General features: G+C 40.5%; 1 protein-coding gene across 1 annotated transcript in view; it reads right to left on the bottom strand.

Annotated features, from left to right (window-relative positions):
- Positions 1 to 6045: 6045 nt before the first annotated feature.
- Positions 6046 to 15933, bottom strand: part of LOC147452974 (thylakoid lumenal protein (Mog1/PsbP/DUF1795-like photosystem II reaction center PsbP family protein)) — a 62879-nt gene continuing 52991 nt past the window's right edge. Inside the window, exon 5 of the mRNA XM_086518524.1 lies at positions 6046 to 6338. Within this exon, the coding sequence (XP_086374650.1) occupies positions 6274 to 6338 (65 nt within the window). The 3' untranslated portion in view covers positions 6046 to 6273. The remainder of the gene's footprint in view (positions 6339 to 15933) is intronic.

Raw genomic sequence — 15933 nt, 5'->3', positions numbered from 1 at the left:
GAAACACTTAGATTTCACTTGAGACTATCAAGACGGCCACTCTAAAGAAGGCTCTAGATATATGCAAGCACAAACATTGATATCGACGTAGCATCTAGAATTTTGGAATATACCAGAACTCAAAGAAAGGAGAGGAGGATATAGATAGTGGGAAATGCATCTATATAGACACTTATACATAGTTGAGTTAGCATTTCCCAGTAGTAATTACGACCATTAACTATAACAGTGCACAATCAATCAGAAGCCAGTACGAGCACCTATAAATAAGATCGACTACTTTCACTTTGGAGACTTTCACTCTATCTATGTGTCTTTAGTCCTTTGTAGTTGTTGAGCTGCTACTATTATGGTGATCAAGCTCTATTGTTACCCAACACTTAGTTCAGTTGTACTTCTAATCTAGTATTTAAATATATCAGTTCCAATATTTTGTGTCCAAACTTTTGACTTTGTACTCTCTTTAGTTCATTATCTAATTTTCTTATGTTCATCTGAAGTCTATATCTATTGAAAATTCTATCTGATTTGAACTCTGACTCTGAATCTCCAACCTGGAATAGTTGTTAGAGTAACTAGCTCATTCCTCTCTCTCTCTCTCTCTCTCTCTCTCTCTCTCTCTCTCTCTCTCTCTCTCACACACACACACACACACACACACACACACACACACACTTATATATCCACCTGCGTCCCTCATCTCCCCTCTTGCAGGCTTTAGGCCTATGATATGCCACAATAGTGTCTCATCCCCTTCTGGTTATTGACTCAACACTGCTACATCACATGGAAGTCTTCCTCCCCCTCTATTGCACCGATTGGCTCTCCCTTCAATTGTGAGTAATACAAGACTCCTTTATTGTGTGCATGATTGCATGATTTTCGCTTTCATTAATTTTTTTCCTTAGGAGTATGCACAATTATCAACTCTTGATGGCTTCATTGGAATACATTCTTGTGACCACCTTACTTTATAGCTCTATTATCACACATCCTCCATGTGTACAAATCTAGATTTTTTTGTGGCTACTCTATGCTTATTGTTTGATGGATGGTAGCTAATCTGCTCATGGTTATTCAATAAGAGGAAATGGTTGCAAGCCCAAATCCTAGACTTTATATAAAGGTGAGGGATCTCGCATGCCTCTCTTAGCCTTTCTTTTCTTGATTTTCTATTTGAGTTTAAGAGAGTGGGTGGGAAGAATGAATGCTTTATAGTGTTTCTTGCCTATTGGGCTCTAAAATTTGTGGACTATAATTTCCTTCCAATGGACACTTACTTTTGCCACTTGTTCCTCTCCTAGTCACATAAACATTATAGAAAAACCATTCTTTCCCACAAGTCTTGCCTCTATATCATGGCTACTTAATGTGGCTTGGATCAAACTTACGATGTTAATGAATCCCTAATTTGACATATTTTTGTAATACAATTTTGATGATTTAATGTGATAAATTGATAGAATTCTTAACTTGATGGTATTTCAACACTTACACATGGCTTGATATGAGCTTTCTTGTTATGACCCTACTAATCTCCATTTTACTAGTCTCTTGGTAAAACCTAACATAGAAAGCTTAAAATTGGTTGTTACAATGAGTGTCCTTTTTCAACACTCACATGTGGGATTAGACGACCTATTGGTAATTTTGGCTCTTTGATTTCTATGGTGCTAATGAATCCCTACTCTAGGAACACTTTTCTTGGTCAAGGCTATGATAATCAAGGTCATTGGTGTAATTTATGCTCTTAACAGGTGTTGTAATTTTGGTCCTTTTAGCCTTGATTTACTTTTGGCATTATGATTATTGTCCATCTTTGGATTTCCTAGATCCTGCTTGTTGATTGGTCTTCGACTATTGCTTGTCTGAGTTTTCTTTTTTCAATAAATTCAAGGAAACACTCATGTTGGTGTCCATGGGCTGTGGCCTAAAAAGTAGGTTTTTTTATGGCTTGTGTTACTGCCTGACACAAGAAATTTCGTAAAGTGTCAATGTTGTTGTGTAGAGGCATTGATTGACAATGTCAGATGCCATAGGATATGAGGCTAGGGACTATTGTCAGTTTTGAATCGCAATGACTACTGCAATGGGAAAGTCGTCATACTAATTGGATTGACAATTATGTTGGTATGTTGTATGTGGATTTGTCTTTATGCTATGTGACACTTAGCACCATTACGAGGGACTGTAACCTAAGCTATTTGAGTCAAGATACAATGGCAAGAGTTTAATCATCATTAATTACTTACCAATCTTATTAGATTTTAGTGTATATAACTCAATTTTGGTTTGATTTTATGTGCGCATCATGATTTTTTATTAGGTTTGAGCTCTATTACTCCCAAAACCCCCTAAATCCATTTTAATTATATTGAAACTTAATTGAAAATCGATTGATTTTCACCAACAAGTCACCATTTTTTACTAACCAATCACTACTTTGCACTACCAATTAGCTCAATGCCACTAGGAAATGACTAAAAATTAATAATTCTCACCAATTTTGTTAAATTTTCACTAAACCAATCACTAATATTACTATGCTATACATGCTCATTATTAGAGGATCGTTGAATACTCTAATTGATCACTTGTGCTCTAATTGCTCACCAATTCTGTTAATGTGAGTGTTTGATATGGTGGAAAACTCATCAAATTGAAAGCTTAAATGTTAACTTTGTAGCAATAATACTTTTTCAACATGAAGAGGATTAGATTGAAGCAAGGATGGCTAGAACTCAAGAACACGCAATAGAAATAGTATAATTGAGTGTGCCTATACAAAAATAAGGCTTCCCTAGAATAAGGACTATATATACAAGCAAGGAAAGAACAACCTCCCGGTGAGGGAAAAGGTATCCTAATAGTCTATGTGTGTTCACACACATCACCACCATACTGTTGTAACCACTTTGTGCCCCTCCTAACGATAAATTTTGGCACCACATTCTTGTTGAGTGAGTAGTCAAAGTCAAAACTAGATGCGATCAACTACACGAGCCCAATAGAGAGCCTCTTGAAGGCTTATGAGGTACAAAAAGAATTCATTATATTGATTTACACGGACGAGTGGGGGTTGCATCCTAAACCCTATCACCTATGCCGACCCGAAAGATGGCATGTTAAGTGTCAATGAAGTCCATAAAGCTCCTTCCATACTATCTATGATGGAGGAGGGAGGATGCATCCCACACTTGGTCACCTACACCGACCAAATAGGTGGCCTCTAGTTTGCAAGGAGGTGACACATCCCAAACATGGTCACTTACACCAACTACTCACATGGATGGTTTCACCTACAACAAGCTGATAGGTGGCTTGTTGAAGGCCAAGGAAGTCGACAATATCCCACTCTACTAATGGAGTTGGGAAGGGGAGACTCATAACGCACAAAATCAACTGAAGATTCTTGAAAAATAGTTTCTTGAAGGCCTAGGAAGTCGATGAGGCTCTTGCTATACTAAGATAGAGGAGAGGGATTCATCCCAAACACCTTCACCTACAACCTGAAAAATGGTTTGTCTAAGGTCAAGGAGCTTGACAAGGTGTCATCATACTTTCTATACATGGAGATGAGAGGATGGACTCACCATAGAATCCCCACAAAATGATGCACAATGGCTTGTTCAAGGTCAAGGAGGTTTCATACTCACTATATGTGGAGATGAGGGAATGTACTCATCATAGATCCCCCACAGAATGATGCACAATGACCTGTTTGTTGATAGCTTGTTGAAGGATATATTCTTCAAGGGAAGGACCTGATTATTTTATAATAGCTTGACCAATTGTGGCATTTCGTCTTATTGTTGTGACTTATGCATGCATCCTTTATTTTAATACTATTAAATTATTTGCTTTGAACTCTTTTTTACTTTTAACATTGTAATTTGAAAAGATGTTAACAACATTGTTTCCATTCTTGCAAGGGTAGAGTTCCATAAAAGTTTGAATGTGTTGTAGCATTGTTGATCACAACAAGCAACTATTGAGTGTAAAGGTATGTAAATGTTTAAAAAAATATAGCTCTATTATAGAATGCAAAGAAAAAACACACTGAAACTTGTGTGCTATCGTGAGAATTGACATCTTCCCAGGTTTTTTAAATATTTGGGGAGGACTATGCAAACTCTAGCATACAAGGAAACTTGCATGTTTTCTTTTCTTCACAACATAAAAATATCGGATGCCATCATACATTAAACTTTAAAAATTATAACCCACTCCATGGTTTTATTTTTTGGCCATATCTCTTTGTTCTAAACAAAACATCATGTTCAATGCATCAAGCATAGTATCACGAACAACAAGAATCTCTCTCTCTCTCTCTCTCTCTCTCTCTCCCCCCCCCCCCCCCCCCCCCCCCAATGTGGGCAATTGGTGTGTACATTTAGATGCTACTAACAAAGCACTCTAGTTCATTATCCCCATCTGCAAGAAGGAAGAACCTTTCGAAGAATTAAGTCCATGGAAGAGTCAAGGACATACCAAACATACTAAACAAGTTCAAAGCGTACAAGGGTGGACAATTCAGCATACGAGGCATTCGAGTGCTTGGAAGGGAAGAAGAGTCAAGGACATAGCCAACAAGGTCAAAGCGTACAAGGGTGGACAATTCACCATACGAGGCATTCAAGAGCTTGGAAGGGAAGAAGAGTCAAGGACATAGCCAACAAGGTCAAAGCGTATGGGGGCGGACAAATCACCATATGAGGCATTCAAGAGCTTGGAAGGAAAGCTCCTAGGATTTAAGGATTCTCCTACTCCGCACAATAGGTGCCCCCAATTCATTTGAATTGTTTGAAAGCGAATGACAAGTTTAAAACCTTAGTAGGAATTGTGATATCTCGCATTGAAAGTGAACACGCTTTAAGATATGGAAAATCAAATGTGTGGAGGAGATGAAAGGTAGAAAGGCAAACAATGTAGAGGAGACGAAAAGAGTCCTCTCATAAAAGAGAAACCTTGCACATTATTATTCTCTCTTTCTCTCTCTCTCTCTCTCTCTCTCTCTCTCTCTCTCTCTCACACACACACACACACACACACAAATAGTAACATTCCTTAGATGTGGGGTGTAATATCCTTAGCCACTACCTTGAGAACCAGCTAACAACTTAATTCACTTTTTTCAAAAGGAGTCATTAAGAACCATGTACAAAGAGATTCTAGTAAAGCAGAGGTAGATGCGTCTACAGAACTTCATAGTGCAGTTACTAAGAGATCAAGCGACATCAATGTTATATAGACAAGAATGGCTATGCTATCATCACAGACACCAGAAAACGTTCACACCGGGAGAGATTACCATCAGACTGCCTTGAGAAAAGACCTGTGTTCACCATGGTTACCAATAACAGAAAATAACACAGAGCGGGGAATGGAAACGGGCATGAATTGTCATTCCTTGATACAGATACTCACATCTACGACACAATGGAAATTCAGATCAAGAAGTTGGAATGGGAACAGGGAACGGAAGCCTGAAAATGGCCATTCCCCGTAACTATCGTGTCCAAATTAGAGGTACACCAGGAAGACAAACCAAGAATCTCGAGGAAGAACAGAAAGGCAAGGGCTGGGAAAGGGGGTAGGCAGCAATGGGTGAGGAATTGGAATAGCGGAGGTTAAATGGGACGTGGGAGTGGAGCAAGTTACCACCAGACAGAAGTAGAGAACAAGTGGGGATGTGAAATTGTTAAGTACAAGGCAAGATCAGTGGCAAGGGGGTACAGCAATACACAACTCTACCTCTTGCTGCTCTGATACTTACGTCATCCAAGAAGCCAGGCAGATATGAACATTGGACTCGGGCCTCTGAGAAGCGCCATACTTGTACTATTCTTCTCCTACATCCATTGCATTCCTATCTTAACAAACGGGAAAGGAAACATGGACCGTAGCTCCATTGGAAGCCAGGAGTCTGCTTTCCTCAATTTATCATTCCTAACACCCAACAAAATTTCGTGAAAAATAACAGTGTCGATCCATTAAAACCTAAGAACCAAAAAAGGTTAATTGGTACATGTTAACAGCTGGCCATTTAACAAAGAATTCAACTTTGTTAGCTTCATAACTGTAACAAATTAAATCACTCTCAGTGACAAAAAATTACACAATGCCGGCATTTTAACGTGTTTCCAAGCTATAGAGGTTAAGATAACTTATACATGGTATGTTTCTTGTTAAGTAATTTGAAATACAGGAAACTGCATGCAGGATGAAAGAACAAGTATACACTCGATGCTGATGACAGCTTAAGTTCTTTGCTCAAACCACCCGGAATGACTCCCAAATATTCTTGAGCTCATTACCAAATTTCTTCCACTGTCGAGCTGCACCAATTTGCCATAATATAATGAGTGATATTGCTGATAAAGAGTAAATTAATACTTCATTCTGATACATCAACTCAATAACTGAGAACACAAATACACTCATAAAAACTATAATAATCCGCCTGGGAAACCCCAAGCAAAGCACAGCTGTGAGCCTCAAGTATATGACTGTTCAAACAAGTTGTGGCTCTGGTTAGGACAAGAAAATTTTAATTTGATCCGAGCTTCATGCAATAAAGATTAGAGTGCAAGTGATACTCCTGTTTTGTTTGAGAGAGAGAGAGAGAGAGAGAGAGAGAGAGAGAGAGAGAGAGATGGATTATATTATCGTCCTCGAAGGTCAAATATGACCTATGGGACCAAAGTTACATGTGATGTAGTATGTGTATGGCTGATAAGTGACTCTCGATCCTCCAAAATTGTGGTGATGAGAGTCGCAATGGAGAGCCCACACTGTGGCTGGGAGAGGAAAGTGTGTAGATCTAAGTCATGGTTGAAAATGTGAGAGAAGCAAGTTCGGATGTGACCAAAAGCTGAGCACTCTAGTAGTGTGTGTGTGGTACTTAGACTCTCGAACTTGCAGTGAGCATAATGTGCATAGTCGATTTGACTCTTCTCCATTGCTCCACGCCCTGTCTCATATCGAAGGAAATGGGAGCTAAGCCGAATGGTTGCGATAGTGCGTATCGCCAACAAGGGGATAGGCTCAAGCATGTAAGTGTGAGTACGCTTTCCTCTTTCAGCAAAGAACATGGTTTTGTAGTTGGGGACAATATGGGTGGTGTAATGTATGAAGCGTGACCCACCCCATATTTCTCCCAAGCCGTAATACATTGGCATTGTAGGAAAGCTTCATTCACTTGGGAGTCAACTGAAGCATCATGTAGCAAGTGTAATGCATCCCATCTCCCAACCCACTTCTTTATGTCTTGCATCCATTCCGTGCTCAAGATCTTGCTTTTATGCGTTTTTTGAACTTTTTTGCTTGCTTCCCATGCAATTGCAAGAAGTCGATGTGAGGGGTTTTGACGCATCTTTATCATGTACTCCACAACCCTTTCCACGCCCATAACCTCAATTGGAAGAGATCCCGACTCAAGAAGTAGAGGCATATATGGTGTTTGTGTCTTAACTTGGAGAAAGTTTGTAAGAAAACGCTTTTGGACATTCTCAAACTCTTTCCAAGTAGACTTTGAGATGCTCCCGTCCCATACTTCAACTCCATAAAGAATAACCGGTGTTACCAATGCATCAAAAAGATACTCTTTGAGAACCCAACACTTTATGTTTCCCGCATTACATATGTTCTCAAATGCATAATATGCTCTCTTTCCCGCTTCCAAATGACACATAGCACATTCATGCCACTTGTGATTGGACGGAACCTCAAGGCCAAGGTACTTAAAGCTCTCAACAACTTCAAGTGTCTCATTGTTGTACATAATGTATAGCTTCTCCTTATGGTTGGTTTTCACAAGCATAACCTTTGTTTTGGATTCATTCACAATCAACCTACTATGCAAGCAAAAGTTCTCAAGGACAACCATAAGCTTTTGTGCATCTTCTAAAGTGTGTGCTAGAAGCACTACATCATCCGCATACAACAAAAGCATGATTACCGCATTGCAAATAGTGATCTCTTCAATGCCTTATTCTTGCATAAAGTTAAGAACCATTTGTTCCAATTGATCGATGCATAGACCAAAGAGAGTTGATGACAATGGACATCCTTGTTTAACCCCAATAGTGCTTACAAAAATTTCTGAAATTTCTCTTTCCATACGCAATTGACAAATCACCTTCTCATAGATTCGAGAAACCGTAAGCATAAACTCACTTGGCACTTAGAGTTCTTCCATCCTTCTTCACAAATTGTTACGTGGAATCATAATAAGGGCTTTCTTAAAGTCAACAAAACAACAATACAATCGCTTGCCTTTCAAACGACTTTCCTCCATGAGAACACAAAGAGTGACAAGATGATCAATGGTGCTATGGCATCGACGAAAACCCGCTTGTCCTTTTGCACGCTTGTCATTCTCTTCAACCCAATCACTCAATTTCATCTCCATTATGCACCCAAATAACTTTGTCATAAGAGACCCAATCATTATAGTTCGGTAGTTGTTTACATTCTTTACGTTCCCTCCTTTATGCAAAGGCTTAACCCAATTAGTACTCCAATCATAAGGCATACCATGTTGAAGTGCAAGGTTGAACATATCACACATCCACTCATGAGTAAAATCTCCCGTCCATTTGATCATCTCCGGCTTGATACCTTGAAGATCTCCCATTTTGCAAGGAGTGGCCAACTTTTTAAGTCCACCGCATACATTCTCAATAGTAAAAAAAAAAGGACATACATGTGAGTGAACCATAAAATAATATTTTTTCAGCATTTTCTTGTTCATATAATTGACTACAATGAGACTCAAGTCACCAAAATTCTCAACCCGCTTGCCCCTCAAGTTTCTCCAAAATCTTCCACATGCATGTGCCTTTTCTTAGACTTCAAAAAGTTATTGCTTTACTTCCCATCTTCTTCTCTTCTTTTGAATCAATGCCTTGTATATATGCAAATGACTTTGATAGTTGTCTTTGTCCATAGTTGCATCAAGCTATATCAAGGACTTTCGAGCATCTTGACATTCTTTATCAAACCACCTTTTGCGTGATCTATCTTTATTGATACCATGGAGATGCTTCATGGCGAAGCATTCTTCGGAACAAGAACCAATAACTTTCTTGAAAGCTTCCCATTTAGTTTCCAATGGTGCGTCATATTGAAGCTTTGTCATCCATAACTTTTGCTCAACCATTTCAATGTACATTGGTGCTCGTTTGAAATCCACAAATAGTGATAGTTTCTCTTCCCTTTGGCTGAGATTATCATGCTTAGTTGCTCCTCCACATGAAAGGTCAATACATAAGGTCCGATGGTCGGATTCCGGAATCCATTGGCTAAACATAAAACTCTTTATGCGATACATAATGGCTTCGGAGAGTAGCATATAGTCAATCACACTGTCCCCATTATGTTTCCTACATGTAAATCCATCTGTTTCACTCCACAAAGATACACCATTGGCAATGAAAATATCCGTGCTATTACACGTGTAAAAGTAACTTTCCATAGTGATCCGGCTCTTTCTCATCCATTGAAGCACGATCATACAAGCAAACTTCCTCTAACTCCCTTGAAATGTATGGTATAGCAAATTGTTGAGTATCATGTTACAATGTTATTGTGCGAGCATTCATATTCCCAAATACAATAACATCACCTTCGCCTTTGAAATAAGCAATGTCCTCTTCTAAATAAAAAAATGATTGATCTCTATCCATGCAAGCATAAAAGGGGGAATCATGATGAGGAATGTAGCAACCGGCTACAAAAATGGGTACTCTTTTTTATGTCATAATTTTGAGCCATACATAACGTTTGTAATTGTCATCTTTCACAATTGATACAAAATCTTCCGATCCTTTTTTAACCATACATGCTACCCCTCCTTGCCCTCTTCGTTGCTTGAGATTCTTTGACCACATCAATGAATGTACATTGTAATCCTCCAAGCCGTTAATCCTTTGTGTATCATGCTCCCAAGTTCAGCAAGAAGAACAACATCGGCTTTGCTTTTTAGTTCATCAATGCCAACCCCCACATTCCATGGGTATCCATTACAATTCCAAAGCATATTTTCAATTATAACTTAGTCTCATAGGTCACGCATCTCTATTTGCTCGAAAGAGTTGCCTCCTCCTTGGGCACATTTTCTTCGTGAGAGATCTCCTTGTTTTTCTTATTCTTTTCCTCATATGCCTTGCGACACATATTTTGTTGTTTAATAGTGCGATCTTCACATACAACAAAACATTTTGTATCCCTCAAATAGATCCAACTATTATCGAGGATAATCTTTCGTTTGGTCTCATCCGGCATGGTGCATACAATTGGCCGTTCTCTTGAACGAGGAGCTCCTTACTTCCCCACTCTATGTGCTCCATAGACCATAACTCCAGACATGCCAAAGTGGGTTTTAAAAAAATCTTCGATAACAATGGCAAGAGAATGAGGTGTCTCTAACTTCTCTTCGGGAATTCCACGAATAACAATGTTCTTGGAACGTCGCTCTCGTTCCTTCAACTCTTCCACGTCCACATTCTCAACATTCTTTGTTTCAACCATAGCTTGCATGAGTGAGGTATTAGGAACCACATTGTTACCACATACATCAACCCAAGACTTGTTTGTACATACATTTTTCATGTCGCATACATCCTGGCTCATGGTGTCAAATTTCTCCTCTTTCAATACATAGTCATGCTCTACTTTGCTCATGTGCTCCTTCAAAGCATTCAAGTCCAGAAGAGAGCGTTTACATTCCTTGACTTCCTCTTCAAGTTGTATCAAACGTGTTGTTTGCATCTCAGGTGTCCTCTTGAGATTCTCATTCTCAACCACAAGTACTCTTCGTGTGCCATTCTCCATTGCAAGTGCTCGTAAGTCTTCGCCTTACGTGTTTATGGTCTCTTGCAACGATATCAAGTATGCCATGATCATGATTTCCGATGTCGTTGGTTGCAACGATACCAAGTATGCCATGATCATGGTTTCCGATGTCGATGGTTGGCTGGTTGTGTTGCTATCTCCACACTTAGGAGATTTTGGATCATTTTCCACGATGGTTGTGGACCTTGTTTAAGAAGAAGAACCCACTGAAACACATTGTATGTAAAATAAGAGATAAGAGTCAACTTTCTTGAACCTGTTCACTTCAGAAATGCTCGTACAAAAACGCCTTCCATAACTTTGAAAATTTTCCAAAAAGGACTGCCCTTTCGCCGAAACTCACTAACACTCTTTGGTCTAGAGCGATTGAACTATCAAACACTCAACCAAGAAGAAGAACCCTTGCGAGTGCCGGAAGACATTGTATGTAAAATAAGAGATGAGAGTCAACTTTTTTGAACCTGTTCACCTCAGAAATGATGTTACAGAAACGGCTTCCATAACTTTGAAAATTTATGTCTTTACATCAATGCTTAGAGGACGTCGTGCTCTTCGCATGAAGAAGTTATGATCAAAAGAGTGAACTGCTAAGAGAGATGCCTCACGTTCATACGATATGGTTGTATTGTACGGAATGGATCCTTATGTACATACAGATTCTACCTTGATGTCTAATAAAAAAGACCAAGGTAAGAAAAAGGAAGAAAAATAAGTGACTGAGTAGAGGCACACGGTAGTTTCTCTCCGAAAGCCTGATCTCCTAAGTAGGTTGTCACTAGAAGTATCATCACATGAACTCTCTGATGAGCTGCTGCATCAAGACACAAACCTCCTCCTGGATATCTAATCTCTATAGTTCTACCCACAAGAGTTCCACGTACTTAGAAGAGACATGTCCTACAGAGTGCTGCTCTCTAAGAAATTTGTCACCTGCCACTAAATGCTTCTTCTTCTAGAGCATATTGAGCTCTATAATAAAGCATGTCATCTTCGAGTAACACTAGTAAGAAAAAGGATACACGGTAGTGATGTCGATTTTGATAAGTGTGTGCCTTTTGGCCTTGGAGATCCGGAATCTGATATTGGAGATTCTTTGGTGGAGTTTTTGGCCTCTTCATTGCAAGTTCATGAGGACCTGTTTCTGCATTAGCTCTCTACTACAGTAATCCTTCACTCCTTTGTCACTAGCCTTTGATGTATCACCAGTCTTTTGTAACTTTGTATCACTGGTGGTTTTTCCCCTATGGTTTACTGGTATTGTGTTGCGTTCACGTGTTTGAGCATTCTGTTGCCTGTGTGTCCTCTCCAACTGCCCTAATTTCCCCAGTTGTCTAGCTTTCATCTTCTCCTCAACACCTTCCGTTTAGATTAAATGTTCTTTCCCCTTGGTTGGACTCAATAAAGTTACCCGGGTACTATTGTCTTTTGGTGCCCAAACGCTTTGCAATAAGTGCATTGGAAACATTTCTCAAACCTATGCTCTTTGACTTGCATTTCGTACACCACGTCTCTACTTTTCCTACTGAAGGCCTAGCCTTAGAGATCTTAGATATCTCCTTAGATAGGGCCTCAATCTTTATAGTCCAAGCTCCCTTCTTCCTACTCTTGGATGTGTCGTCGGAATCACTATTCGAAGAGCTGGAGCTGGTCGACGATCCAACAATAGATGACTCAGTGGAACTGGAACTCTCTTTTCCTTTTCGCCTCTTCTCTTTCTTAGCTTGTTGCTCTAGTTTCAGAGCTCTTTGCACGACATCATTAAACTTTTTGGTTGGTGCTGGTCCTTCCTATTCTCTTAATTTCTTGCTTCTGAACCTACACAAAAACCATGCATGCATGCGGTTTTCTAATGATGGCTCATTCAACTACTAGGTGAGTTCCTTGATTTTCTCCACATAACTCCTTACAGATAGCCAACCCTATTTGATTTTATCCAATTTGTAGAGGATGTCCTCATCCCCATGGTTTTCAATCTAATCCAACAAGAAAGCCTTCTTCGGCTTACTATAAGATTTGAGTTTGCACGTTGGGTAATGATAGTACCATTTCCTTGCTCAATCCTTCATAGTTTGTGAGAAATACTTTGCCTAGTCATCTTCATCGATGTCTTTCACATCAACATACTATTGATTGAAAGGCCTATATATGGACATCTGGATCATCTCTTTTGCTGCCTTCGGAAACACAATTTTCAGTTCACTGTGTTTGGTTTTATGATGATCTGATTCCTTTCCCCGGTGTCTAGATTTACCATTGTGATATGGTTTTCTCTTCCGATGTTTGTGCTAGCTATGATGGTCCGTGTCTGGCATCTGCTTCCCATCTCTCATTGTAGGCGTCATTTTCTCTGTAACTATGTCAGGCTCGTTCCCTCTACCAGATTTTGTGTAATCTTGCTCGTTTACTATGCTTGCTGGCATCACTGACATTAGTGTAAACTTTCGCTTTGCCTTTCCCATTTGAATGCCGAGATACATGTGAATGAGAGCCTCTCTCAACTCTTTGTGAATTTTGTCTTCTCGAATGTGCTGAGTGTTGAGAGGCTTGATGCTCCTCACCCCTTCTCTCTCCATTGGCACCAGTTTCTTCATTCTGGGAGCGTGGTTGTTCATCAGAGCCTTGCTCTGGTTCCTTAGCTACCGTGCTGATATGGTACTGATCTTTAGCAAAACTGCACTAGGTCTCCAGACAACGTGGAGGCATTGCGAATAGTTGATTGACCTTGAATTCAGGGTAGGAGACTAGTTCCTGGCAAGAGCTTTAACTCACCTCCATGATCGCCAAAATGGAATGAGCTGGTTACTTGACGGCTATTCCAGGGTTAGAATTTCAAAGTCACATGCCAAAGGTCGGATCAGATTCACTAAACAGAATCAGACTTCAGAAAACCATACGAAAAAGTCAGACAAACAATTGAACTGATATGAAAGACTTCATATGACATAAACACGGACAACTGGAAGTATAGATTCAGATTCATAAACTGGTTCAAAAGTACAAAGTGTGGAGGTACGAATGGTAAAGCACTTAGTGCTTAGAAGCTCTATGAAGTGTATAGCGATTAGTTACAAGAGATACAAGAGTTCCAATCTATTGATAGACTGATTGATAGACAGACCCCCAAAATGGAAGTAATGGGTCCTGTTTATAAGTGTCTGTAATGGTGTCTGATTGGCTGCACAGTCAGACAGGGTCTAGTAACTGCTCGAAATTCCGCGATGTAACTCGTCGAGCTGATTCCCATGTAGGCTATCTCCAAGGGCAAGTTCCCACCAACTAAATGCCTGCTCTTCCAAGTGCGAAACCCTAACCCTAATCAACCTTGACCGGTCAGTACACACTTCCCCTTTCCCTCTTGCAACCCTGAGCCTGCATTGTGAGCTTTGCGCACGCTGTGACATGCACACTGCGTTGTTTGCCCGGTAGCCCACTGGTGCCACTCTTGCAGACCATACCTACCCGCAAGCTTCCCAGCCTATCAGTCCTCCCCTTCCGCGACCTTTCCACCTTCCAGCCACCCCATCCACAGCCCTTAGTCAGGCCCAACAGCCTTCTAGCATGCCACCCACAGCCCGCCTTAGTTAGCAGCCTTACCACTTCAGTTGTACCTTTTTCTTTTAGGCACCCTCCATCTTTAGCAGCCCTGCAGCTTACCACCCTTACTCCCTTTGGTTCCATCCATGTTCACAACACCTGCCCTGCCACCTGCAAGCCCTCGCATAGCCAGCTGTTAAGTGAAGTTCGTGGAAACGGAAGCTGTGGCTGATGGAGCGTCTCAAGTAACTTTCTTTCCCAAGGTTAACAGGTAACAAGTTTCAAGTGTTTCCTTGGCCTCAACTCAAAGAGGCTTATTGTGCTGGTCTTTACGAAGTGCATTGACAGCTAGGTGTAAGTCATATTGGCTCTAGACTCTGGAAAACTATATTCATGCAGGTGCATGGAATTCCATTGGGTCACCAACACCAGTTTTCGAGGCATTCTTGGTATTGCTCATTGGAGATAAGTCACTTCTTCATCATGGATTCTCATGGAATCTCCGTTGGAAACAGATTCTCAGCAGTACACTCAACTCCATTCACTGTTCAGTGGCAAAGTGGTAGGAGAAAGGTCAGCGCCATAGCTTTTGAACTTCCTAAGAGCTTCCTTCCTAATGTCACCTACTCTGGGGATTGTGATTCTCTCTCCATTGGGGAGAGGTTGCTATTAGGTTCAATTTGATACACCGGACGAGGCTAGTCTAGCATTGGCACAAGTCCCCTAAGTTTCAGCAAAGCTTATTGTTATTTGTATAGATTGGAGCCAAGGATTGGATCTAGCTAGCCTTCTCAAGAAGGACAGACGAAGGTATTACATGGTGATAAGAGGTCAGAGGCAGAAAGAGCTAGGAGAAGAGAAGCAAAGAAGAGGAGGAGAGTGCGACAGAGGTAGATAGAGGCTCCTCACAAGGTTGCTCCCATACGTACATACAGATCGTTCCGTACTGTTTGTTCTGTACAGGTCCGTAAGTACTATTTTTTAATTATAAATTTCGGACGGGCTACGCCACATATGACATTTTCATGTGTAAATTTCAGGGCTTTAAGGGCCTCTCAGATAAGTGCTGGTGGTCTTTTTTAACGCTCTGCTAAAAGTTGAGTTTCTGGAGAGAGCAGAACAGAGTCACACGGAACCTGCAAACTGAGTGCAGAGAGCACACTTTGCCGCTGCAATGCATAGATTCCATCGAGGTGCATCCCTCTCTCTCCTCTCTCTCTCTCTCTCTCTCTCTCTCTCTCTCTTTGCCTCACGCACAATATTGGGTGTCAAGTCTCTCGTGAAATTTTCTTGATCTTGCGACGGGAGGCATCATGCCTAAGCCAACCAACCCTCTCTGGGCACTGCACACCAATTTTATCCACATTGTCAACACTCCAGGGAAAAGTGTTTCCAGCAGAAGGCGATGGCAGTGCAAGTATCAACTTTAAGTTAACTAGCACAATTTCTCGAGTCATAAAGCACTTGACAAGCATTGACACAATCAATAACTATACGGGGTGCAAGATGATTTTTTCCAATGGTATGTATTTTTACATACCT

Source organism: Adiantum capillus-veneris, chromosome 8 (assembly GCF_014529385.1).
Source record: "Adiantum capillus-veneris isolate H3 chromosome 8, ASM1452938v2, whole genome shotgun sequence".
Classification (NCBI taxonomy): domain Eukaryota; kingdom Viridiplantae; phylum Streptophyta; class Polypodiopsida; order Polypodiales; family Pteridaceae; genus Adiantum; species Adiantum capillus-veneris.
This window is presented reverse-complemented; position numbering and strand designations above follow the sequence as displayed.